The 27,511-nt window shown below is 46.2% G+C and overlaps 1 protein-coding gene across 4 annotated transcripts in view; it reads right to left on the bottom strand.

Annotated features, from left to right (window-relative positions):
- The window catches only part of GRAMD1C (GRAM domain containing 1C), a 159,020-nt gene extending 131,714 nt beyond the window's left edge, over positions 1-27,306 (bottom strand). The window contains exons 1-2 of one of the 4 annotated variants that reach the window (XM_083171540.1): positions 27,138-27,306; positions 26,720-26,830 (exon numbers count right to left, since the gene is read on the bottom strand). In XM_083171540.1, coding sequence (XP_083027666.1) covers positions 26,720-26,830; positions 27,138-27,203 — 177 coding nt within the window. In that variant the 5' untranslated portion in view covers positions 27,204-27,306. Of the gene's footprint in view, positions 1-26,719; positions 26,831-27,137 lie in introns of those variants that run through there. The other 3 variants (XM_083171543.1, XM_083171542.1, XM_083171541.1) reach the window with 3 other exon arrangements.
- Positions 27,307-27,511: the final 205 nt, after the last annotated feature.

The following is a 27,511-nucleotide window of genomic DNA, read 5'->3' as shown; positions in this document are numbered from 1 at the left end:
TGTATGTATCATCACGTTATCACTGCCTTGTAGGTATCATCACGTTATCACTGCCTTGTATGTATCATCACGTTATCACTGCATTGTATCATCACGTTATCACTGCATTGTATGTATCATCACGTTATCACCGCCTTGTAAGTATCATCACGTTATCACCGCCATGTATGTATCATCACGTTATCACTGCCTTGTATGTATCATCACGTTATCACTGCCTTGTAATATCATCACGTTATCACTGCCTTGTATGTATCATCACGTTATCACTGCCTTGTAATATCATCACGTTATCACCGCCTTGTATGTATCATCACGTTATCACCGCCTTGTATGTATCATCACGTTATCACTGCCTTGTATGTATCATCACGTTATCACTGCCTTGTAGGTATCATCACGTTATCACTGCCTTGTATGTATCATCACGTTATCACCGCCTTGTATGTATCATCACGTTATCACCGCCTTGTATGTATCATCACGTTATCACTGCATTGTATGTATCATCACGTTATCACCGCCTTGTATGTATCATCACGTTATCACCGCCTTGTATGTATCATCACGTTATCACTGCCTTGTATGTATCATCACGTTATCACTGCCTTGTATGTATCATCACGTTATCACCGCCTTGTATGTATCATCACATTATCACCGCCTTGTATGTATCATCACGTTATCACCGCCTTGTATGTATCATCACATTATCACTGCCTTGTATGTATCATCACATTATCACTGCCTTGTATGTATCATCACGTTATCACCGCCTTGTATGTATCATCACATTATCACCGCCTTGCATGTATCATCACGTTATCACCGCCTTGTATGTATCATCACGTTATCACTGCCTTGTATGTATCATCACGTTATCACCGCCTTGTATGTATCATCACGTTATCACCGCCTTGTATGTATCATCATGTTATCACTGCCTTGTATGTATCATCACGTTATCACTGCCTTGTATGTATCATCACGTTATCACCGCCTTGTATGTATCATCACGTTATCACCGCCTTGTATGTATCATCACGTTATCACTGCCTTGTATGTATCATCACGTTATCACTGCCTTGTATGTATCATCACGTTATCACTGCCTTGTATGTATCATCACGTTATCACTGCCTTGTATGTATCATCACGTTATCACCGCCTTGTATGTATCATCACGTTATCACTGCCTTGTATGTATCATCACATTATCACCGCCTTGTATGTATCATCACGTTATCAATGCCTTGTATGTATCATCACGTTATCACCGCCTTGTAGTATCATCACGTTATCACTGCCTTGTAGTATCATCACGTTATCACTGCCTTGTATGTATCATCACGTTATCACTGCCTTGTATGTATCATCACGTTATCACCACCTTGTATGTATCATCACGTTATCAATGCCTTGTAGTATCATCACGTTATCACTGCCTTGTATGTATTATCGCATTGGGCGGGATGTATTAACATACATCGCCGCCCCTCGCCACGCCTCTGCCGTGATGCCAGCGCATACGTACTAACGTATGCGGCTAGCATTGTGGTGCAGTGATGGAGGCTCCCCTCGATACCTGTAATGTGGTTTGCTTGGGGTCCCCGGCATCTCCTCCCTGCAGCCGGAAGGACAGCCCCGGCTGTGACATGCTACAGGGGAGGAGGAGTAGCACGGAGGACAGGGGAGGGGGGTGCGAACAGGGGGTGGCGATAGAAGCCCATAGGCTTCTCAAGGGTATCGCCACCCAAAGGTGGCGATACCCTGCCCGCCGAAGACGGTGCAGCCAGGTTTTAGTAAATTTGAAAATGCGGTAAAACAGGTGTTTTCAATGCATTTTCGTCCAGTACATCCCTCCCATTATCACTGCCTTGTATGTATCATCACATTATCACTGATGGTTTATGATATGGAGAATAGAGCACAGATGGATGGTTGATGATATGGAGAATAGAGCACAGGTGGACGGTTGATGATATGGAGTATATAGCACAGATGGACGGTTTCTGATATGGAGTATATAGCACAGATGGACGATTAATGATATGGAGTATATAGCACAGATGGACGGTTTATGATATGGAGTATATAGTACAGATGGACGGTTTATGATATGGAGTATATAGCACAGATGGATGTTTTATGATATGGAGTATATAGCACAGATGGATGGTTTATGATATGGAGTATATAGCACAGATGGATGGTTTATGATATGGAGAATAGAGCACAGATGGGTGGTTTGTGATATGGAGAATAGAGCACAGATGGGTGATTTGTGATATGGAGAATAGAGCACAGATGGATGGTTGATGATATGGAGAATAGAGCACAGATGGATGGTTGATGATATGGAGTATATAGCACAGATGGATGGTTTATGATATGGAGTATATAGCACAGATGGATGGTTTATGATATGGAGTATAGAGCACAGATGGATGGTTGATGATATGGAGAATAGAGCACAGATGGATGGTTTGTGATATGGAGAATAGAGCACAGATGGATGGTTGATGATATGGAGAATAGAGCACAGATGGATGGTTGATGATATGGAGTATATAGCACAGATGGATGGTTTATGATATGGAGTATAGAGCACAGATGGATGGTTGATGATATGGAGAATAGAGCACAGATGGATGGTTTAGGATATGGAGTATAGAGCACAGATGGTTGGTTTATGATATGGAGTATAGAGCACAGATGGATGGTTTATGATATGAGGTATAGCGCACAGATGGATGTTTATGATATGGAGTATATAGCACAGATTAATGGTTTATGATATGGAGTATAGAGCACAGATGGATGGTTTCTGATATGGAGTATATAGCACAGATGATGGTTTAGGATATGGAGTATATAGCACAGATGGATGGTTTATGATATGGAATATAGAGCACAGATGGATGGTTTATGATATGGAGAATAGAGCACAGATGGATGGTTTATGATATGGAGTATAGAGCACAGATGGATGGTTTATGATATGGAGTATAGAGCACAGATGGATGGTTTATGATATGGAGTATAGAGCACAGATGGATGGTTTCTGATATGGAGTATATAGCACAGATGATGGTTTAGGATATGGAGTATATAGCACAGATGGATGGTTTATGATATGGAATATAGAGCACAGATGGATGGTTTATGATATGGAGAATAGAGCACAGATGGATGGTTTATGATATGGAGTATAGAGCACAGATGGATGGTTTATGATATGGAGTATAGAGCACAGATGGATGGTTTATGATATGAGGTATAGAGCACAGATGGATGGTTTATGATATAGAGTATATATCACAGATGGATGGTTTAGGATATGGAGTATATAGCACAAATAGATGGGTTCTGATAGGGAGTATAGAGCACAGATGGATGGTTTATGATATGGAGAATATAGCACAGGTGGATGGTTTCTGATATGGAGTATAGAGCACAGATGGATGGGGATAGAACCCATGACCTCAGTGCTGTGAGGCAGTAATGTAACCATTACACCGTCCGTACTGCCCGTATATATAACACATGGTGGGGATAGAACCCATGACCTCAGAGCTGTGAGGCAGTAATGTAACCATTACACCATCCGTACTGCCCCGTATATATAACACATGGTGGGGATAGAACCCATGACCTCAGAGCTGTGAGGCAGTAATGTAACCATTACACTATCCGTACTGCAAACATGCCAAAGTGTCTAATCGCTTACATTCAGCTGAAGTGACTGATCTGAACCGGTTCTCACATCACTAGGATTGAGTCCAAAACATTAAGGCGTGCATATGCAACAGTCATTACACTGGGAACCAGTGACATCACAGAGCTATAAAAACAATCATCATTATGGGAGGGGAGCATAAAATCAAGACACTTCAAACGAGAGAGAGAGAGAGAGAGAGAGAGAGAGAGAGAGAGAGAGAGAGAGAGAGAGAGATGAGAAGTCGGACCTGCACATTTAAGCAGAATACTAAATGAAGTGCTGCTGAGTCCCCAATCATATGACGGCTGCTGTCACCTTGTGTGGTGTGAGGGGGTCACAGGAGGGACCTCAGGACCTGCTGCATGATTTGTCCTAGAAGCAGTGCAGTCCATTTCCATTGGTGACTGGCCACTATACGCTGGTTTGTGCAGTGGCGTAATCAGACATTTTACGCCGCCCCCCATACATTTATTATAACATTTTTACCTAAATGTTCATTGCCAGTGGTTACATGCATGGTGTTAGAGAGCTACATGCCCATTGCCAGGATCTATCCACCTTTCCAGTAGGACTTCTAGCATATAGCCACCTGTCCAGTAGGACCTCTAGCATCTATCCACCTGTCCAGTAGGACCTCTAGCATCCATCCACCTGTCCAGTAGGACTTCTAGCATATAGCCACCTGTCCAGTAGCACCCCTAGCATCCATCCACCTGTCCAGTACGACCTCTAGCATCTATCCACCTGTCCAGTAGGACCTCTAGCATCTATCCACCTGTCCAGTAGGACTTCTAGCATATAGCCACCTGTCCAGTAGCACCCCTAGCATCCATCCACCTGTCCAGTACGACCTCTAGCATCTATCCACCTGTCCAGTAGGACCTCTAGCATCCATCCACCTGTCCAGTAGGACTTCTAGCATATAGCCACCTGTCCAGTAGCACCCCTAGCATCCATCCACCTGTCCAGTACGACCTCTAGCATCAAGCCTCCTGTCCAGTAGGACCTCTAACATCTATCCACCTGTCCAGTAGGCCCTCTAACATCTATCCACCTGTCCAGTAGGCCCTCTAACATCTATCCACCTGTCCAGTAGGGCCTCTAACATCTATCCACCTGTCCAGTAGGGCCTCTAACATCTATCCACCTGTCCAGTAGGGCCTCTAACATCTATCCATCTGTCCAGTAGGACCTCTAACATCTATCCACCTGTCCAGTAGGACCCCTAGCATATATCCACCTGTCCATGTGGACCTCTAACATCTATCCACCTGTCCATTTGGACCTCTAACATCTATCCACCTGTCCAGTATGACCCCTAGCATCTATCCACCTGTCCAGTAGGACCCCTACCATCTATCCACCTGTCCAGTAGGACCTCTAACATCTATCTCCCTGTCCAGTAGGACCCCTAGCATCCATCCACCTGTCCAGTAGGACCTCTAGCATCTGTCCACCTGTCCAGTAGGAACCCTACCATCTATCGACGTGTCCAGTTGGACCTCTAGCATCTATTCACCTGTCCAGTAGGACCCCTAGCATCTATCCACCTGTCCAGTAGGACCTCTAGCATCTATCCACCTGTCCAGTAGGACCTCTAGCATCTGTCCACCTGTCCAGTAGGACCTCTAACATCTATCCACCTGTCCAGTAGGACCTCTAACATCTATCCACCTATACAGTAGGACCCCTAGCATCTGTCCACCTGTACCCAAATGGCACTTTGCATTGTGGGAAGGACTTTAGAAGGATTTAGCTGCGACGTGTCATTTTTGGATACCAAAAAAACAGGCCATTTTTTGCACATTTCAGCTTGCCATCTCAGGAGCGGAGAGATGAAATATGCACCACCCCCCCGGCTATTCGGGGCCGAACAGACAAACAATTAAATTGCTCCGTCTGGCTCCATCTAGTGCAAGCCACAGGGTTAAGCAATTGAATTGCCCCCTAACAACGGTATAGACCACCAGTTCCTAGCACAGTCATATGACCTGACTCCTTGCACCCGCCATCTGTGCTTACTCCTCACTTGGCTGTAAATGGCCGATGTAGAGGCAATGCAGTATTCCATAGCCTAGAACCACATTACACTTGTGCATGGCTTGTAATGTCTGTATAGGGGGTGAAGGGACAAATACTGTATGTTCTGGGCAATGCTGAGAGGATTCAGAATGGATCACAGGACGAGTCTGTGTCCTGACCTGATATATCCCTCATACAGGTAGGTGCCTTCCTGCTCGCACCCACAGAATGAAGCACAGGTGGAGGTAGGTAACCATCAGCATGCATGCACCCTATATAGGTAATGCCAGGCCAGAGAGATGTGGGCCATAGGTAGGTAATAACAGGTGGCATGGTACGTCATTGTATATACCCATTCAGCATTTCTTCACATTCTACATAAACCCAGGCTACGTCCCATTTGTGCCATATGGTTCCTGCAGCCGTACACTGCTGCCAGCTCTCCCCGGCCACAAGCAGGCATCGGTCAGGAAGACAGAGAGAGCTGGTGGTTTCCACATCTATGTTATGTACTTGTTTAGGCAATTTGTAGTAATGTACCATCCCGGAATGGATATTGCTGACTCTGCTAAGTATATAGGAGTATTCCCTGAGTGCATTAACTCATTCACACCCAGGGCTATGATACTTCCAGCACTGTGTACATTCCTCATACGCACTACAAACACACCGAACACAACACAAATGCAAACAACCCATTCCAATAACATGCACCGCAGGAATCCCACATAAACAGTATTATAAAGAGATGTGACAATAACATTTCCCAGTACCGACAGGAATAGGCAAAAAGTAGGATATACTACAGCGGCCCCTGAGCCGGCGGCCGGTAACGCACTGACAGGTATGAGACAGAGGGGATAATTGCTCTTACCTGTACTCTCAGCAATACTCAGGGACAATAAGCTGCTCGCTGCACTCAGTACAATGATATGTATACATCTGCCGTCACCTGTCTGACCTGACAGCTCACTGGATGAACAAGTCCTGCTGACAGCTGAGGTGCTCACTCACCTGGGACAAACCATTGTGCACAGGAAGAGGGGGGGGGGGGGTTGTGTTTATGAAAGTGTCAATGACTTCAGGAAAGACAATTGTGGGGTGTGATAATTGTGGCAGTTGCACATTTATCAGAGACCAAGGAAGGGGGGTTGGGAAGGGGGGTTGGGAAGGGGGGGGGGGGTAGGGCAGGACTCCAGCATGGGGGACCCTTGTAGCAGGTACTATGCAGTGCTTCAGTTCTCCCTCAGAATAAGAACGACTGGTAACAAATTAGCATCACACACAAATAGCCGGTTCCTCTTTACTTCCCGACGGGTCCTCATTGTTACACATATGCAGGTGGGATGTTTATTTAGGATAAGAACGGTTGTCAGGGGTAACAGTATACAGAACAGAAAAAGCGATATTGATATCAGAGACAGCAGTAGCGGTGCTGAGTATTTAGGATAAGAGCGGTTGTCAGGGGTAACGGTATACAGAATAAAGGGCAATGATATCAGAGACAGCGGTAGTGGTGCTTAGTATTAGCATAACAGTGGTTGTCAGGGGTAACGGCTTACAGAATAGAGTAAATGGCAATGGTATCAGAGACAGCAGTAGCGGTGCCTAGTATTAGGATAACAGTGGTTGTCAGGGGTAACATCAGTAAGAAAACTACTACAGAACTGCCTGAACAGATCTGTGCGCAGACCCTAAGGGGGGAATTTACTAATGGAAAATCGTAAAAATCCTATTGTATATTGCTGTGGAACTATGAGTCCCAGCAAGCCTCCCCCGTATGCAGGGACTTGGAGAACCACAAGTCCCAGCATGCCAGGCATTAAAGGGCCCACTGGAACTTAAACACACTGACACTCAATGAAAATACAACTTAATTGCACACAGAGCCCTTGCATACTGATACTTACCTATGATGAGCCCATAGGTAGCACTCGGTCCATCCGTCCCTCCGTTCCTGAAATAATTCATTGAGGGTACCTGTGGAAGCAAATTATACTTACATGGGTCCTCTGGGGTAGATCACGTCCTCATCGGTCCATGTAGCATTCAGGGGGACTTGGCAAAAAAATAAAACAACAACGCGAACCATGACGGACTTTGGAGGAGCAGCCGGAGCATGTATGTTTACCTCCATCCACTCCTCCTCCCGAATGCCGCTATTGGCCGGCTTGCGGCCAGTGGCCATTTACTAGTCGCTAGGCCGCAGGCTGGCCAATAGCGGCATTTGGGGGAGGAGCCGCCGGAGGTAAACAAACATCCTCTGGCTGCTCCACGCTTTTTTAAAATTATTTATTTATTTTTCTTTTTTTTTTGTTGCACACTGCAGCCTGCATGGATCAGACTGATCCGTGCAGACTGGCTATACAAATTCATATTAGCGGCCGCATATACGGCCGCTAAATACGAATTAGTACGCCATCGGAAAATATAAAGCAGTCGTATTTGACTGCTTTATAAATCCTCCTCCGGAATAGGAAATTGCATACGGCTATAACAGCCGTATGCAGTCGTATTCATTCGTATTAAGAATACGAATTCAATAAATCGTATTCTTAGTAAATTTCCCTCTAAGTGTCTATTTCTGTCTTGTTAAACAGACGAGCAACCTTCTATGCTCAGCATGTTCCTTCTACAGTATATATAACCCCAAAATATGACGCAGCGCTGTTACGAAGAATGTGTCCCATCAGTCGTATCCCATCTCTGCCCCAGTGGAGATGACAGCATCACACATGTATATGCAGTAGGGCGCATTACGCCAGAAGCCAATTAGCCTCCGATTAGTTATTGCACTGTGGGAGGAAACAGGAGCACCCGAGGGAAAGCCAGGCAAACACGGGAAGAACACAGAGACCTGCTGTTTAACATACATAAATAAAGACTTTTCATCAGTCGGTTGGTGTAGACTAAAGGTGCCCACACACTAGAAAGATCTGCGATCTTAAGATGTGCGCATAAATTAGCCTTGAAATCTTTTGTCCGTCCTGGGCTAGAGATTTCCGGCAAGCGCACATCTTTACCAAAGATTTATCTGAAGATCCGATGTGCGTTCCTATTGATCTTTTGTTAAATCTTCTGATCTTTCATGCAGCATGTAAAATCAGAAGATTTAGCAAAAGATCTGCGGGAGCCTATTAGAAATCTAGTGTGTAGGGTGGTTTCACACGCTCCGGCTGACGCCGGGTGGCGAAACCCCGCACGGCCAAGAAGCTGTGCCGCACACAGAAGTTTACAATGGTGGGGATGGCCACAGCCCGGCAGCCAGTGGTGACAGCCGTCTGCAACCGGACGGCCGGGCCATGGTCGTCCTGTGTGAATGGATGGCCTGTCCATTATTATCTACTGTGCACGGCATGGCTTTTATCCGTGCAGTGTTTCACCGCCCAGCGGCTGCAGGTGTGTGTGAAAGGGGCTTTAGGGGTAGATGTATGAAGCAGTGATAAGGGAGGAGAAGTGGCCCATGGCAACCAATCAGCAGCTCTGTATCATTTTATATTATGCAAATTATAAATGTTACTTCAGTGTGATTGGTTGACCTGGGCCACTTCTCCTCTGGCTCTGTCCTGATCTGCACCCCATGCTAGTCCCAGATCTCACTAGAACCCGGGAGATAACAGCGTTAGTGCTAGTGATATACTAATGTTACCAGATAAGTCCCTGATTCTACAGAGTTGTCCCTGTATTGTGTGACCAGCAGACATGGGGGGAGATTCTCCAAACTAAAAATGCGGTAAAAACCCCATTATCTGGGTTGCTCTAAGCGGGTTACCGCGGCGGGGGGGCATCGCCAGGAAAATCTAGTGATGCCCCATAGAAGCCTATGGGCTTCTAACGCAACCCACCGCCGCCCCGCACTGACCCACCGTCGACGCCCGCCACCCCGCACCGACCCCCCCTCACCTGTGTCCGGGCAGCACAGAGCTGTGCTGCCCGGACCTGTGACCTCCTCCGCCCTGCACTTTACATCCTCTTCCGGGTGCAGGGTAAGAGAGGGAGAGGGGGAGCCGCCGGGACCCGCCGCTCATCGCCGGGTCAACGCAAAAGACAGCTCTTAACGCAAGAGCTGTCTTTTGTGATAATTATCGCATATGTTACAGCATATGTGATAATTATGTATGCGGTAGCCGACGATGGGCGGCGGTAAGGGGGCGCAGATGTTAGAGCATCCCCCCATGGCCTCCTCCTGCCACCCACACGCTGGTACAGTGAGGGATCCAGTAGCGTAAGTTTGTCACAGTTGCCCGGAGGCAAGATATATACTGTATTGGTGCCACCCCTCCCACCACACACACACACACACACACACACACACACACACACACACACACACACACACAGCCTTATATAATATTTGTCTGTTCTGAAATATATGTGTTTCATATACATACACACACAAAGAGAGAGAGAGAACACATATATATTTCAGAACTCAGCTACAGAATGGATATTGATGGCCATCGATTATCTGATTTAAACTAGCAGGGGAGGAGAGGTGCCCCCTTGGGAGCAGGAGCCCGGCGGCAGGTGATTCCATTGCCTCCCAGACTTCTGCCCCTGGAGGGATCTGCAGTGACGCGTGCTCAGGACGTGTTGGGGCAGGTGACGACATGCGGGATGAACCTGCCTTGCAGCAAAGTGTCCTGGAAATTGTATTGAAATGTTAACAATGAGCGTGAATGTTCCAGGTGTCCTAGATTAGAGGCGGCTCAAGTTACGGCAGCAGTCTGGTGAATTATACATGCCCGTCTCTCGGATGGCTATAGGTGTTTTTCCTGAAGAATGGATTACGTGCCGCCTGTCTGTGACACTGGCTCCCGCTGGTACACAGATGCTCCGCCTACGGGGGGATTGGCCTACTTTGATGAACTACAAGGTAATTTAAGAAAAGAATAAATGCATCTGATTGGAGATTACCTTAATATGTATTACAGTAGGGATCAGGAAAGCACCGTGTTTCCCTGATAATAAGACACTGTCTTCTTATTTCTTAGAACAAAAAACACCATTGGGCTTATATTAACCCCTTCCTGACAGAGCCAGTTTTTGCGTTCCTGACAGAGCCCTTTTTTTCAAATCTGACATGTCTCACTTAAGTGGGGATAACTTTTTTTTGCTTTTACTTATCCCAGTGATTTTGAGATTGTTTTTTCGTGACACATTGTACTTCAAATTAGTGGTAAATTTGGGTCGATACAGTCTGTGTTTTTTTGTGAAAAATACCAAAATATCGTGAAAAAATGGAAAATTTAGCGATTTGCAAAATGTTAAATTTTCTGCTTGTGAGACAAATAATCTTACCACTCAAAATAGTGAATAACTAACATAGACCATATGTCTACTTTATGTTGACATCATTATTTCAACTTCCTTTTAATTTTTTGGGACACTAGGAGGCTTACAATATGAATAGCAAATTCTCAAATTTTCAAGAAAATTTCAAACACTGATTTTTTTAGGGACCAGTTCAGTTCTGATGTGACTTTGAGGGACTTGTATGTGAGACACCCCCATAAATGATGCCATTTCAAAAACTGCACCCCTCACAGTATTCAAAACAGCATTTTGGAAGTTTGTTAACCCTTTAGGTGTTTCACAGGAATTAAAACAAAGTGTAGGTGAAATTTCAAAATTTCTTTTTTTTTGCAGATTTGCAATTTTAATACATTTTTCTAAGGAACACAGTACATTTTACTAGAGAAATGTGACTGAAAATTGATTCCCCCAATTCTTTTGTTTTCATAAATATCCTATATGTGGCCCTAGTGTGCACGGTGACCAAACCACAGGCTTCATAATAGAAGGAGCACCTACTTGATTTTGGAGCCTCCTTTTTATGAGATTATTTTTTAGGCACCATGTAGGTTTCTAGGCACCATAAGATGCTAAAAGTTAGGAACCCCCCCACAAGTGACCCCATTTTGCAAACTACACCCCTCAGGGAATTCATCTAGGGGTATAGTGTACATTTCAAACCCCCAGGGGTTTCACCAATTGTGGTACAACTGGGCAGTGAAAATTAAAAATTATTTTTTTTACACAAAAATACAGTTCTGGCTCCAAATTTGTCATTTTCAGAAGGTATGAAGGAGACAAAGCACCCCAAAATCTGTGCCCCAATTTCTCCCGAGTACGGCAATGCCTCACATGTGACCAAAAAATACCAGTTGGGTGCATGGCAGGACTCAGAAGGGAAGGAGTGATTTTTGGATTTTGCAGCTCAGATTCTGGTGGAATTTTGGTGGGTGCTATGTCGCATTAGCAAGACCCCCAAAGCACCAATACAGTGGAACCCCCCCACAAGTGACCCCATTTTGCAAAGTACACCCCTCAGGGAATTCATCTAGGGGTATAGTGTACATTTCAAACCCCCAGGGGTTTCACCAATTTTGATACAAGTGGGCAGTGAAAATGAAAAATTACATTTTTTTACACAAAAATGCAGTTCTGGCTCAAAATTTTTCATTTTCAGAAGGTATGAAGGAGAAAAAGCACCCCAAAATATGTGCCCCAATTTCTCCCGAGTACGGAAATGCCTCACATGTGACCAAAAAATACCAGTTGGGTGCATGGCAGGACTCAGAACGGAAGGAGTGATTTTTGGATTTTGCGGCTCAGATTCTGGTGGAATTTTGGTGGGTGCTATGTCGCATTAGCAAGACCCCCCAAGCACCAATACAGTGGAACCCCCCCACAAGTCACCCCATTTTGAAAACTACACCCCTCAGGGAATTCATCTAGGGGTATAGTGTACATTTCAAACCCCCAGGGGTTTCACCAATTTTGATACAAGTGGGCAGTGAAAATGAAAAATTACATTTTTTACACAAAAATGCAGTTCTGGCTCGAAATTTTTCATTTTCAGAAGGTATGAAGGAGAAAAAGCACCCCAAAATCTGTGCCCCAATTTCTCCCGAGTACGGCAATGCCTCACATGTGACCAAAAAATACCAGTTGGGTGCATGGCAGGACTCAGAACGGAAGGAGTGATTTTTGGATTTTGCAGCTCAGATTCTGGTGGAATTTTGGTGGGTGCTATGTCGCATTAGCAAGACCCCCCAAGCACCAATACAGTGGAACCCCCCCACAAGTCACCCCATTTTGAAAACTACACCCCTCAGGGAATTCATCTAGGGGTATAGTGTACATTTCAAACCCCCAGGGGTTTCACCAATTTTGATACAAGTGGGCAGTGAAAATGAAAAATTACATTTTTTTACACAAAAATGCAGTTCTGGCTCAAAATTTTTCATTTTCAGAAGGTATGAAGGAGAAAAAGCACCCCAAAATCTGTGCCCCAATTTCTCCCGAGTACGGAAATGCCTCACATGTGACCAAAAAATACCAGTTGGGTGCATGGCAGGACTCAGAACGGAAGGAGTGATTTTTGGATTTTGCAGCACAGATTTTGGTGGAATGAATGGTGGGTGCTATGTTGCACCAATACAGTGGAACCCCCCCACAAGTCACCCCATTTTGCAAAGTACACCCCTCAGGGAATTCATCTAGGGGTATAGTGTACATTTCAAACCCCCAGGGGTTTCACCAATTTTGATACAAGTGGGCAGTGAAAATGAAAAATTACATTTTTTTACACAAAAATGCAGTTCTGGCTCAAAATTTTTCATTTTCAGAAGGTATGAAGGAGACAAAGCACCCCAAAATCTGTGCCCCAATTTCTCCCGAGTACGGCAATGCCTCACATGTGACCAAAAAATACCATTTGGGTGCATGGCAGGACTCAGAAGGGAAGGAGTGATTTTTGGATTTTGCAGCTCAGATTCTGGTGGAATTTTGGTGGGTGCTATGTCGCATTAGCAAGACCCCCCAAGCACCAATACAGTGGAACCCCCCCACAAGTGACCCCATTTTGCAAACTACACCCCTCAGGGAATTCATCTAGGGGTATAGTGTACATTTCAAACCCCCAGGGGTTTCACCAATTTTGATACAAGTGGGCAGTGAACATGAAAAATTACATTTTTTACACAAAAATGCAGTTCTGGCTCAAAATTTTTCATTTTCAGAAGGTATGAAGGAGAAAAAGCACCCCAAAATCTGTGCCCCAATTTCTCCCGAGTACGGCAATGCCTCACATGTGACCAAAAAATACCAGTTGGGTGCATGGCAGGACTCAAAAGGGAAGGAGTGATTTTTGGATTTTGCAGCTCAGATTCTGGTGGAATTTTGGTGGGTGCTATGTCGCATTAGCAAGACCCCCCAAGCACCAATACAGTGGAACCCCCCCACAAGTGACCCCATTTTGCAAACTACACCCCTCAGGGAATTCATCTAGGGGTATAGTGTACATTTAAAACCCCCAGGGGTTTCACCAATTTTGATACAAGTGGGCAGTGAAAATGAAAAATTACATTTTTTACACAAAAATGCAGTTCTGGCTCAAAATTTTTCATTTTCAGAAGGTATGAAGGAGAAAAAGCACCCCAAAATCTGTGCCCCAATTTCTCCCGAGTACGGCAATGCCTCACATGTGACCAAAAAATACCAGTTGGGTGCATGGCAGGACTCAGAAGGGAAGGAGTGATTTTTGGATTTTGCAGCACAGATTCTGGTGGAATGAATGGTGGGTGCTATGTTGCACCAATACAGTGGAACCCCCCCACAAGTCACCCCATTTTGCAAACTACACCCCTCAGGGAATTCATCTAGGGGTATAGTGTACATTTCAAACCCCCAGGGGTTTCACCAATTTTGATACAAGTGGGCAGTGAAAATGAAAAATTACATTTTTTTACACAAAAATGCAGTTCTGGCTCAAAATTTTTCATTTTCAGAAGGAATGAAGGAGACAAAGCACCCCAAAATCTGTGCCCCAATTTCTCCCGAGTACGGCAATGCCTCATGTGTGACCAAAAAGTGGCAGGACTCAGAAGGGAAGGAGTGATATTTGGATTTTGCAGCACAAATTCTGGTGGAATGATGGTGGGTGCTATGTCGCATTAGCAAGACCCCCAAAGCACCAATACAGTGGAACCCCCCCACAAGTGACCCCATTTTGCAAACTACACCCCTCAGGGAATTCATCTAGGGGTATAGTGTACATTTCAAACCCCCAGGGGTTTCACCAATTTTGATAAAACTGGGCAGTGAACATGAAAAATTACATTTTTTTACACAAAAATGCAGTTCTGGCTCAAAATTTTTCATTTTCACAAGGAATGAAGGAGACAAAGCACCCCAAAATCTGTGCCCCAATTTCTCCCGAGTACGGCAATGCCTCACATGTGACCAAAAAATACCAGTTGGGTGCATGGCAGGACTCAGAAGGGAAGGAGTGATTTTTGGATTTTGCGGCTCAGATTCTGGTGGAATGAATGGTGGGTGCTATGTGGCATTAGCAAGACCCCCGAAGCACGGTGAAATTATGAACCTAATATTCCATAGATGTGTGGTATATTTTAAAACACTCCTTTATACATAGGCCGGGTTTGTCGGGGCAAGTGTCACACTGGAAAATAGTTTGCTTTCTTATTCCCTTTTTATAGCAAACTTTGCACCTTTTTTGTGTCCTGCCCTTTTTTCCAGTGGAGGGGATTTCATCAGGAAAATGCTGCCCTGGTACAATACGGGGGCCAGTACTAGAAGTACTGGGGCCCTCTGCCTGCTGGTTCCCAAATATTAGGCCCTTTATGACTTCCTCTTGAAAGTGCATAAATGTCCCCCTCTGGCCGGTAGAACGGAATAGCACGTAAGCGTTATACAGTGCCATCTGGATGATATACACGGCCACCTTCTTGTACCAGATTTTTGTTTTCCGCAGGGCACTGTACGGCTTCAGTACCTGATCTGAAAGATCCACTCCGCCCATGTACCTATTGTAATCCAGGATACAATTAGGTTTTGAGGTGTGGGTACTGGTACCTCGTACAGGGACGGAGGTGGTACTGTCTCCGTGAATTGTTGTCAGTATAAGGACATCCCTCTTGTCCTTATATTTGACCAACAACATATTTTCGTTGCATATTCCCCTGCTTTCACCCCTTCTCATTACTTGGGCAATGTGCGTTTTTGGGAGGCCTCTTTGGTTCTTGCGCACAGTACCGCAAGCTGCTGTACCTCTTGAACCAAGGGCCTTAAACAGGGGGATGCTAGTGTAAAAGTTATCCACATAGAGGTGATAACCTTTATCCAGGAAGGGGTGCACTAAATCCCAGACAATTTTCCCACTAACACCTACGAGGGAGGGGGGGCATTCTGGCGGTTGAATTCTTGAATCCTTCCCTTCATAAACCCTAAACCTGTGGGTGTACCCTGAGGTGCTTTCACACAGTTTATACATTTTTATGCCATACCTTGCCCTCTTACTGGGAAGGTACTGGCGGAATTTAACCCTTCCTTTAAAATGTATAAGGGACTCGTCGATACAAATAAATTTTTCAGGGATGTACACCTCTTCAAATTTGGCACTGAAATGATCAATGACCGGCCTGACTTTGAATAGCCGGTCAAAGGTGGGATCATCTCTGGGTGGGCACTGTGCATTATCGGTGTAATGTATAAATTTAAGAATTGTCTCAAATCGAGTCCGGGGCATGGCCATACGGTAAAATGGAGTACTGTACAGAACATCTGTACTCCAATATTGCCTAATTTCTGGCTTTTTTACTATGCCCATATGAAACACCAGACCCCAAAACGTCATCATCTCTACTGCATCTACAGGGGTCCACCTAGCAAATGATGACGTGGGGTTTTGAGCAATAAACTGCTGGGCATATAAATTAGTTTGGTCCACCATTAAATTTATAAAATCATCAGAGAAAAATAATTTGAAAAAGTCAATTTCTCTGAGACCTGTGGAATCAAATTGGATTCCTGGCATGGCCAAAAACTCAGGAACCTGGGGCTCAAAATTGTCTGGTGGTGGGGTCCATACTAGATCAATTATTGGGGGGGGAATCTCAGCTGATCTACGGGGGCGTCTTTGAGGGGGTCCCTCATCACCAGAGGAGGAAGAGGAGCTTAAGACGAATCCTTCAAATTCCCCGCTTGCATCACTGCCTGTGTCAGAGTCAGAGGCAAGCATGGCATATGCCTCCTCCACTGAATACATTCTCCTGGATGACTGGGAGGACATTTGGGAGGACATTTGGGAGGACATTTGGGATGCCATTTTTATTTTTGTGTTACTGGTAGTGAAATGTTTCAACACGTGTATAGTGTAGGGGGGGGTACAAACTTTATTTCAACCCGGGGGATATGTAGTGTGTATGTAGTGCAGAAAAAAAAAAAATACTTTATACCAATAAAAAAAAAAAAAAATGAAGGGGTTAAAAATAAAAAATTGAAGGGGTTAAAAAAAAAAAAAAAAGGTCCTGCGCCAAAAATTGAGCACAGATGTTGGTCAGTAACGTCTGTCACTGAACAGCGCTCAAAGGCAACAGGAATCTGATCAAAAAAAAAAAAAAAATAGATCAACCCTGTGCCGAAAAAGCTGATCAGTGATGTACGTCACTGATCGGCGCACAGTGGCCACAGGACACCCACAAAATCAGTGTGTGTAAAAAAAAAATTAAAAAAAGACCCCACAGCACTCACAAAAAAAAAAAAAGGTGATCAGTGATGCGACACTGATTACCAGTGAGGGACAGCAGGTGCACAACCTTTGGTGCAACTGACAGTGCAACTGGCAGCAACTGACAGGTATATATATATAAAAAAAAAACCTCTGCGCCCCCAAAAAGGTGCTGATCAGCACAGATATACTGATCAGCACAAAAGGGGGGGTAGCAGACACAAAATATACACTCTCTATCACTCTCTGTCACTATCTCTCTCTATCTCTCTATCTCTCACTATCTCTCACTATCTATCACTCTAGGACACTGCAGCAGCAGCACTGACAGTTATATGTATAAAAAAACCTGCACCCCCAAAAAGGGGGGGTAGCAGACACAAAATATACACTCTCTATCACTCTCTGTCACTATCTCTCTCTATCTCTCTATCTCTCACTATCTATCACTATCTATCACTCTATGACACTGCAGCAGCAGCACTGACAGTTATATATATATAAAATAAAACCCCTGCACCCCCAAAAAGGGGGGGTAGCAGACACAAATCTCTCTATCTCTCTACCTCTCACTATCTATCACTATCTATCACTATCTATCACTGTATGACACTGCAGCAGCAGCACTGACAGTTATTTATATATAGAAAACCCCTGCACCCCCAAAAAGGGGGGGTAGCAGACACAAAATATAGCTCTCTCTGTCACTATCTCTCTATCTCTCTCTATCTCTCTCTATCTCTCTCTCTATCTCTCTATCTCTCTATCACACTGCAGCAGCAGCAGGAAGTCTCAGGAAGTCAGATCCAGGAAGCGTCCAGCACGCTACAAGCAGTGATAAGGTGATCAGGTAAGGTATTTGCAAGGATCAGGTAAGTATTAGCAAGGATCAGGTCGGTATTCACGGCAGGCAGGCACGGTGACCGTTCTGCACGCTATTCCAGACCGGAATGGCGTCTGCAGCGCAGTCACCGTCAGTTTAAATGTCGCGCCTTGGCTGTGATTGGTCCGTGGGTCCCACGGACCAATCACAGCCTTGGGGGCAGGTGGGGTGAGGGTGGGGTGAGGTGTCATCGTCACCGATGACCCCCTCATGCCCCCTGACGCCCGGCGGTGATTGACACCTGTGTTACCGAGCGTCCGATTCGCTGGTAACACAGGAAAACGCTGTGAATGGCTGTTCACACTGAACAGCCAATCACAGCGATCGCCGACGGGGGGGCGGCATCGCAGCCCCCCCTGGGCATGCAGGGACATGTCTGCTGTCAGGGACAGCAGACATCGTCCCTCTGTCACTGCGTCTCGAGACGCAGTGACAGTTTAAACTCATGACGTACATTTATGCCATGTGTCGGGAAGTACCTCCCGGCCATGACGTAAATGTACGTCAAATGTCGGGAAGGGGTTAATTAACATTGACATCATGCCCCCCAGTCCTGCTTTTATCCCCATCATGCCCCCCAGTCCTGCTTTTATCAACATCATGCCCCCAGTCCTGCTTTTATCAACATCATGCTCCCAGTCCTGCTTTTATCAACATCATGCCCCCCAGTCCTGCTTTTATCAACATCAGGCCCCTAGTCCTGCTTTTATCCCCATCATGCCCCCAGTCCTGCTTTTATCCCCATCATTCATGCCCCCCAGTCCTGCTTTTATCAAAATCATGCCCCCCAGTCCTGCTTTTATCAACATCATGCCCCCAGTCCTGCTTTTATCCCCATCATGCCCCCAGTCCTGCTTTTATCAACATCATGCCCCCCAGTCCTGCTTTTATCAACATCATGCCCCCCAGTCCTGCTTTTATCCCCATCATGCCCCCAGTCCTGCTTTTATCAACATCATGCCCCCCAGTCCTGCTTTTATCAACATCATGCCCCCCAGTCCTGCTTTTATCAACATCATGCCCCCCAGTCCTGCTTTTATCAACATCATGCCCCCCAGACCTGCTTTTATCAACATCATGCCCCCAGTCCTGCTTTTATTAACATCATGCTCCCAGTCCTGCTTTTATCAACATCATGCCCCCCAGTCCTGCTTTTATCCCCATCATGCCCCCAGTCCTGCTTTTATCCCCATCATGCCCCCAGTCCTGCTTTTATCAACATCATGCCCCCCAGTCCTGCTTTTATCAACATCATGCCCCCCAGTCCTGCTTTTATCAACATCATGCCCCCAGTCCTGCTTTTATCCCCATCATGCCCCTCAGTCCTGCTTTTATCAACATCATGCCCCCCAGTCCTGGTTTTATCAACATCATGCCCCCCAGACCTGCTTTTATCCCCATCATGCCCCTCAGTCCTGCTTTTATCAACATCATGCCCCCCAGTCCTGCTTTTATCCCCATCATGCCCCCAGTCCTGCTTTTATCAACATCATGCCCCTCAGTCCTGCTTTTATCAACATCATGCCCCCCAGTCCTGCTTTTATCCCCATCATGCCCCCAGTCCTGCTTTTATCAACATCATGCCCCCAGTCCTGCTTTTATCAACATCATGCCCCCCAGCCCTGCTTTTATCAACATCATGCCCCTCAGTCCTGCTTTTATCCCCATCATGCCCCTCAGTCCTGCTTTTATCAACATCATGCCCCCCAGTCCTGCTTTTATCCCCATCATGCCCCCAGTCCTGCTTTTATCAACATCATGCCCCCAGTCCTGCTTTTATCCCCATCATGCCCCCAGTCCTGCTTTTATCAACATCATGCCCCCCAGCCCTGCTTTTATCAACATCATGCCCCTCAGTCCTGCTTTTATCCCCATCATGCCCGTCAGTCCTGCTTTTATCAACATCATGCCCCCCAGCCCTGCTTTTATCAACATCATGCCCCTCAGTCCTGCTTTTATCCCCATCATGCCCGTCAGTCCTGCTTTTATCAACATCATGCCCCCCAGTCCTGCTTTTATCAACATCATGCCCCCCAGTCCTGCTTTTATCAACATCATGCCCCCAGTCCTGCTTTTATCAACATCATGCCCCCCCAGTCCTGCTTTTATCAACATCATGCCCCCCCAGTCCTGCTTTTATCCCCATCGTGCCCCCAGTCCTGCTTTTATCCCCATCATGCCCCCAGTCCTGCTTTTATCAACATCATGCCCCATACTTGCCTACTTTTGAAAACTAATTTCAGGGAGATTATAGTTAGCAGGAGAATTTTGCACAGCGCCCCATTGAGGGGGCGTGTCAGGCTCCACCCAAAGGGCGTGTCTAGTTCCATATAAGGAGAGATTGTGAAAAGAGATTCTGAACGTAGCACCTAGAATCATGGCCGTGTACTGCTACATCTAAAAGGAATCTTTTAAAATTACTTAGATCTAAATGAAGATGAGCCCCAAAGCAGTTAGTAAGAGCTACTGGGAAATGGCGCTGATGATTCAGTGTAAATATCTGTCTTTGATTCCGTTTTTACCCCATAAATGTAACCGTGTAATGTGGGTTAGGTGAAATGAGGGAGATTGGTAGACTAATGAGGGAGAGAGGGAGATTGCTGCTGTTTCAGGGAGTCTCCTGCAGAATGCAGAAGGGTAGGCAAATATGTCATGCCCCCAGTCCTGCTTTTATCAACATCATGCCCCTCAGTCCTGCTTTTACAGAATCTGGATTATGCCCCTCCCCCTATACTTTCAGCACAACTCCCGCTTTCCTTCTGTGCTTTTCAACCTTTCCGCCGCTGCTGTCACGCAGCTCCCGCCTGTGTACCGTACAGACACCACTTGGATGGTGCGCAGTGACATCATGTGCAATGCATCCCTGGGACCAGGAGGCTTCAACAGTACCAGGGCTGCTACTGTATTACAGCAGCATCCATTTCTCCATTTCATGCAGGGCAGGGGGATAGCGGGGGCAGAGCTGGGAGCATTGTAGTGATAGTTTAGTGCAGGGATTCAGAAAAAATGGGGATTTTGGTAGGGCTTATTTTCGGGGTAGGGCTTATTTTGGACCGTTGTCCAGAAATAAGGGTAGGGCTTATTTTCGAGGTAGGTCCTATTATCGGGGAAACACGGTAGGTTCTGTATCTCTTCAAATATGGACCACACTTTCTTAGTCCAATTTAAGATCCCCGCATCAGCTAGTATCAGATACCCACTCCCCAATTGTTGTTACCTCAATCTGATCATAGTTTAGGGGTGCCTATCTGGCCTCATGATTGGGGGCTTGTTGGAAAGTATGGCTGACATCGGGACGTTTTGGAGGTGTGACTGATATCAGTGCAGTTAGGAGGCGTGGTTAACATCAGTGCAGTGGGGAGGCGTGTCAGACACAGTGCAGTGGGGAGGTGTGTCAGACATCAGTGCAGTGCGGAGGCGTGTCAGACATTAGTGCAGTGGGTAGGTGTGTCAGACATCAGTGCCGATCAGTGGCATAGCTATGACACCAGCGCCCTAGCGGATGCAGGGGGTGCAGGGTTGTGGCAGATTTTATGGAGTATGCTGAAATAGCCCTGCAAAAATGGGCGCTGCCTTATTGGAGACAGTCTGTCTCCTTCTGGACTTCTAGCATCTGTTAAGTCAAAGTAGTGTGTACAGTGCTACCGGAAGTTCCGGATTCTGGGATCGATGGCCAGCTGTAAAACTCCTGTTAACAAGCATGTAACCCCACCTGGCAACGATCAAGTAACCGTCCTGGCAATGAGCATGTATCCTGACTGGTGACAAGCATGTAACCGCTCTTGGCAATGAGCATGTAACTCCCTGCCAATGAGCATGTAACTCCCTGGCAATGAGCATGTAACCCCCTGGCATTGAGCATGAAACCCCTAGCAACGAGCATGTCACCCCAGGCAATGAGCATGTAAATCCCTGGCAACAAGCATGAAACACCTGGCTACAAGCATGAAACTCCTGACAATGAGCATGTAAGACCCTGGCATTGAGCATGAAACCTCTGGCAATGAGCATGTAACCCCCTGGCATTGAGCATGAAACCCCTGGCATTGAGCATGTAACTCCCTGACAATGAGCATGAAACCCCTAGCAACAAGCATCTTTGCCCAGGCAATGAGCATGTAACCCCTGGCAACAAGCATGAAACACCTAGCTACAAGCATGAAACACCTGACAATGAGCATGTAAGCCCTTGGCAATGAGCATGAAACCCCTGGCAATGAGTATATAACCCCCTGGCAACAAGCTTGAAACCCCCTGGTATGTAACCCCTGGAAATGAGCATAAAGCCCTGGATACGAGCATGTAACCCCCTGGCATCGAGCATGAAACCCCTAGCAATGAGCATGAAACCTATGGCAACGAGTATGTACCCCCTGGCATCGAGCATGAAACCCATAGCAATGAGCATGAAATCTCTTACAATGAACATGTAGGTCACTGCACACAGTTGGGAGGCGTGGCTGACATCAGTGCAGTTGAGAGACGTGGCTGACCTCAGTGCCGTTGGGAGGTGTGGCTGACATCAGTGCCATTGGGAGGCGTGGCTGACATCAGTGCCGTTGGGAGGCGTGGCTGACATCAGTGCCACTGGGGGTGTGTGGCTGACACATAGGGGAAGGCTCCATGAAGCACTAAAGAAGTTATAGTGGCAGAAAATGTGCCTGGGTCAGAGGAATATAAATCTGGGCCTGTGTGATACTACCTGATGCGCAATGCCTGTGCCGAATGGCTGACAGGCACTGCTGCATGCTGAGCGGCCGGCGGGCAATGCTGCATTCTGAGCGGCTGACGGGCAATGCTGCATGCTGAGCGGCTGACAGGCACTGCTGCATGTTGAATGGCTGACAGGCACTGCTGTATGCTAAAGGACAGACTGGCACTGCTGCATGCTGAACGGCTGACGGGCACTGCTGCATTCTGAACGGCGGACGGGCACTGATGCATGCTGAACGGCTGATGGGCACTATTGCATGCTGAATAGCTGACGGGCAATGCTGCATACTGACCAGCTGACGGGCAATGCTGCATACTGAATGTCTAAAGGGCACTGCTACATGCTGATTGGCTAGTGGGCACTGCTGCTTGTTGAATGCCTGATGGTCACGGCTGCATACTAAATGCCTAAAGAGCACTGCTACATGCTGATTGGCTGAAGAGGTGTACCCCTTATAATGTTAGCGACCTGTTCAACAAGGTTACCTTGACGATGGGTGGGTAGGCTGATGATGGCGGACAATTTTATGCCAAAAACCTAATATACTGTATAATATATATAACGTTTTTAAAATTGTAATGGTTGTATGGTGCACCTGTTCTCTTGTGTCTATGCTGTAGTACTAGGTCTTAGCCAGGTAGCACATCCCGTTATAAGTAGCTAGGGTGTGCAGTCCATTAGTTTTGGATTCCATGTCCCTCCCTAGTGATTTAAGCAGATCTCACACTGAAAACAACTAGTAATTAATGTTATTGGTGTCAGTTATACTGTGGGCACAAATCCAGGTCCTAATTACACAATTCTAGCTGGTTTAAGCAATTTTTAAAAGAAATCCAGATCTAAAAATGAAACACAAAAAAAAAAAAACTAAACATGTAAGGGCCAGAACCCGATAATGGGTGAAATGTAATAGGATGAGGGATTCAAAAAGTGAGAGATTTGGTAAGAAATCTCCAGTTCTTTTAAAGCGGCAATCACTTACACTGCAAAACCAGTTTGATTTTTGCAGTGTAAATGATTGCCGCTTTAAGAAACTGGAGCTTTCTTACCAAATCTCTCACTTTCTGTATCTCTCATCCTATTACATTTCACCGACTGATTCACAAACAAAACTAGAGTCAGAACCGCGGGGTCTGTGTACATTTATAATGGCAGTGTGCTCGCAGTTACATGCTGACCACTGACCTGGGCTGTGAGGCAGACGTTTACAGATACGTGGCTGCAGTCACCCTACAACCTCAGGTGAGTAACCACAGCTGCTCTGACATTCCATAGGTAACATATCAGCCTATTGTATGGAAGATGAATAATAAGTATTTTAGCAATGAGTCAGGATGTGTGCCCAGGTTCGCCTATGGCATGTTCCTGGCCATGTGCTGTATAACATCATCGCCAGCGTTATGTAAATCCACCCTCCTGCTTCCTGTTACCACCTAGCCTGCGGGTGTCATTACCATATATGTAGGTGTACACGCACAAGCTTCCTACATGCAACATCTCCTGATTTGCATGAAATCCCAATTCTAATATGGTGCTATTTTCATTTCCTGCATGATATACTGTAACTTCTCCTATACTGTGTCATACCTCCCAACATGACCCTCTCCAGGAGGGACACTTTGCTCTGTTTCTGGACTTCCCTCATAATGTATGATTGCCATCACCTGTGTTGAAAAAAAACACCTTTCTTATCAAATACCTTGTTCGGCGCAGGTGATGGCAATCATACATTAAGAGGAAAGTCCAGAAACAGAGCATTGTGTCCCTACTGGAGAGGGTCGTGTTGGGAGGTATGCTGTGTGATAGAGAACACCTGAAGTTAAATACAGCTTTATAATAATCTCCCCATCATGCTGGGGAGTTTAGGGCGTGTACATATCACCCCATACCTGCCAACTTTTGCAAACTCCTCTCCGGGAGAAGCCCGGAGAGGAGTGAAAGGGGGGCGAGAAGAGGCTTCGTTTTGGGGGCGGGGCGAGGCTAACATCACCAAGCCGAGCCCCGATGACATACAGCCGCATCAATTTTTGGGTCCTTGGATGGGGGGAGGGGGCTAATAGGACACGAATCATTTTAGCCCCTCCCCGCGGACCCGCAAAATTCGTAGTTTTATACCGTGGGGAAGGGGCAAGCAGGGGCTGTGAGGAAAATGCGGGAGACTTGCCCCCCTTCCTGGGGGGCCGGGAGGGGGGCCCAATTTGTGGGACCCTCCCGGCCATTCAGGGAGGGTAGACAAGTATGTATCACCCCCAATTCTCTCATCGATGTTCATGTAAAGAAACTGAAAAGATCTAATAGTTACAGGACTAGATCAACCTGTAGCCAATCAGAGCATTAGAACCTTCCCATGACTAGATCAACCCGTAGCCAATTAGAGCATCAGAACCTTCACAGGACTAGATCAACCTGTAGCCAATCAGAGCATTAGAACCTTCACAGGACTAGATCAATCGATAGCCAATCAGAGCATCAGAACCTTCACAGGACTAAATCAACCTGTAGCCAATCAGAGCATCAGAACCTTCACAGGACTAGATCAACCTGTAGCCAATCAGAGCATTAGAACCTTCACAGGACTAGATCAATCCATAGCCAATCAGAGCATCAGAACCTTCACAGGACTAGATCAACCTGTAGCCAATCAGAGCATTAGAACCTTCACAGGACTAGATTAACCCACAGTGGTGTAACAATGGTGCGGCAGCCACCTCCAGGGCTTGGAGGAGCCAGCACCAGCCAGGTGTGTGGGGCGCACTAAAAACTACCTGCTGCAGCAAACAGAAACAGCAGCGGCGGCATGAAGGAGACAGCGGATGTGGTCATGATGCTAAAAGTATAAATTCAATACATACACTAATTTTACACCAGTATACATACCATTCCAGGCTCTAGCGGTGACTCTCTGCTGCAGCCTCATCCCGCACTGACTGCGGGGTGAGACAGCTTCCTCCACACTAATGCTGTGTACACACGGGGGCGATAGGGGCTATAATCGCTGGGAATATGGTCGCAGGCGACCATATTGCCAGTGATGGAAGTGTGCCCCGGCGATAAATCGCCGGGTGCGCGCTCCCGTTTTAAGCCCCATTGTAATCGCTGGTCGCAGGAGCTTGCTCCTGCGACCAGCTAATTACCTCTGCGGCTCCCCCAGCAGAGGTTCCTTTTCATCAGCGACCATCTCTGGTCGCTGATGAAAAGGAGACACTGAGCAATATATTGCTCAGCAATATATCTCCCCCCCGTGTGTACGTGGCTTTAGACTTCCCGCTGTCAATGTGCTATAGAAGTACTCAGCCCTGATTGGCTGTAGGCTTCTCCATAGAGACGCTTTCATCCCCGCTGTCATTAGTGTTGAGGAAGCTGGCAGTCAATGCAGGGTGAGGCTGCAGCTGCAGAGGGTCAAAAATTATACATTTTTTTCTGTGTGTTTTTTTATTTGAACATTCTGCTGGAACTTGTAGTTCGACTGTAACGAGCAAATGTAATAAAATAAAAAAAATTGGAGGGGGGGCTTATTGAGGCTTACTCCCCAAGGTACCCCATCCAAGGCTGAACAGCCATGGTGAGCATGGCATACATACAGATAGATAGATAGATAGATAGATAGATAGATAGATAGATAGATAGATAGATAGATAGATAGATAGATAGAGACAATACACATAGATAGATAGATAGATAGATAGATAGATAGATAGATAGATAGATTAGATAGATAGATAGATAGATAGATAGAGACAATACACATAGATATATAGATAGATAGATAGATAGATAGATAGATAGATAGATAGATAGATATATAGATAGATAGACACTTATTTCTACACTATGTGACATTACCCAGAAGTTCCAGTCAGACCCCCATACAGTTTGAGACTTCTCCGTCCCAGAGCTGAGAGACTCCTCAGATGACATCTTACTGTTATCGTCCGGATCATATCCGTTCCCAGCCTGAAGATGGGATATACAGTAATAATACAGTCACTCGCTTCCCTCACTCATTATAGCTTCAAAATACAAAGGGAATAACTACAGGCTCCATAACTGTGAACAGAAGACATGGGAAACACTGCAAATAGTACAGATATAGGGGGGGGGGACACATTAGAACTTATGAATCATGGTAAATCCCGCCCCACCCATGGCACCAGGCCTAATCAGTAATGTCTGAGGTAACAACCTATGACACTGGGGGATTGGGGGAGGACAGCCCTGGGGGACAGTGAGCTCTGTGGGCCAGGGCAGCCCCAGCTCTCACCTCTGTGACAATGGGGTGCTCATCGTCCTTCTCCGGAAGCTTGGTCTCTCCCCCGGCCTCCTCCATTCACGGGATGCTGCGGGTGCTGAGGATGCCGGTTGCTAGGCAACATGATACAATAACAGCCTCTTCTCTGCCCGCGGTTCTCATAGCGACCGTCCAGGGCTTCCTACTGAGAGCTCACGCATGCGTAGTACTGATACGTGCTGCAGACAGCTCCCCCTGCCGAAAAACTTCGGAACAACTCCCAGTAAAAGATCTGGGAGGAACTTGCTGCTGGCCATCTGCAGTCCCCGGAGATGGGCTCAGCTGCCTGGCCTCAGAGTATAGAATTGCTGTCCGGGCAGCCTATAATATCATACAATATAATATAT

Source organism: Crinia signifera, chromosome 2, assembly GCF_055691185.1.
Source record: "Crinia signifera chromosome 2, ASM5569118v1, whole genome shotgun sequence".
NCBI classification, from domain to species: domain Eukaryota; kingdom Metazoa; phylum Chordata; class Amphibia; order Anura; family Myobatrachidae; genus Crinia; species Crinia signifera.
Note: the sequence above shows the minus strand (reverse complement) of the source record. Positions and strands in the feature narration are given on the sequence as shown.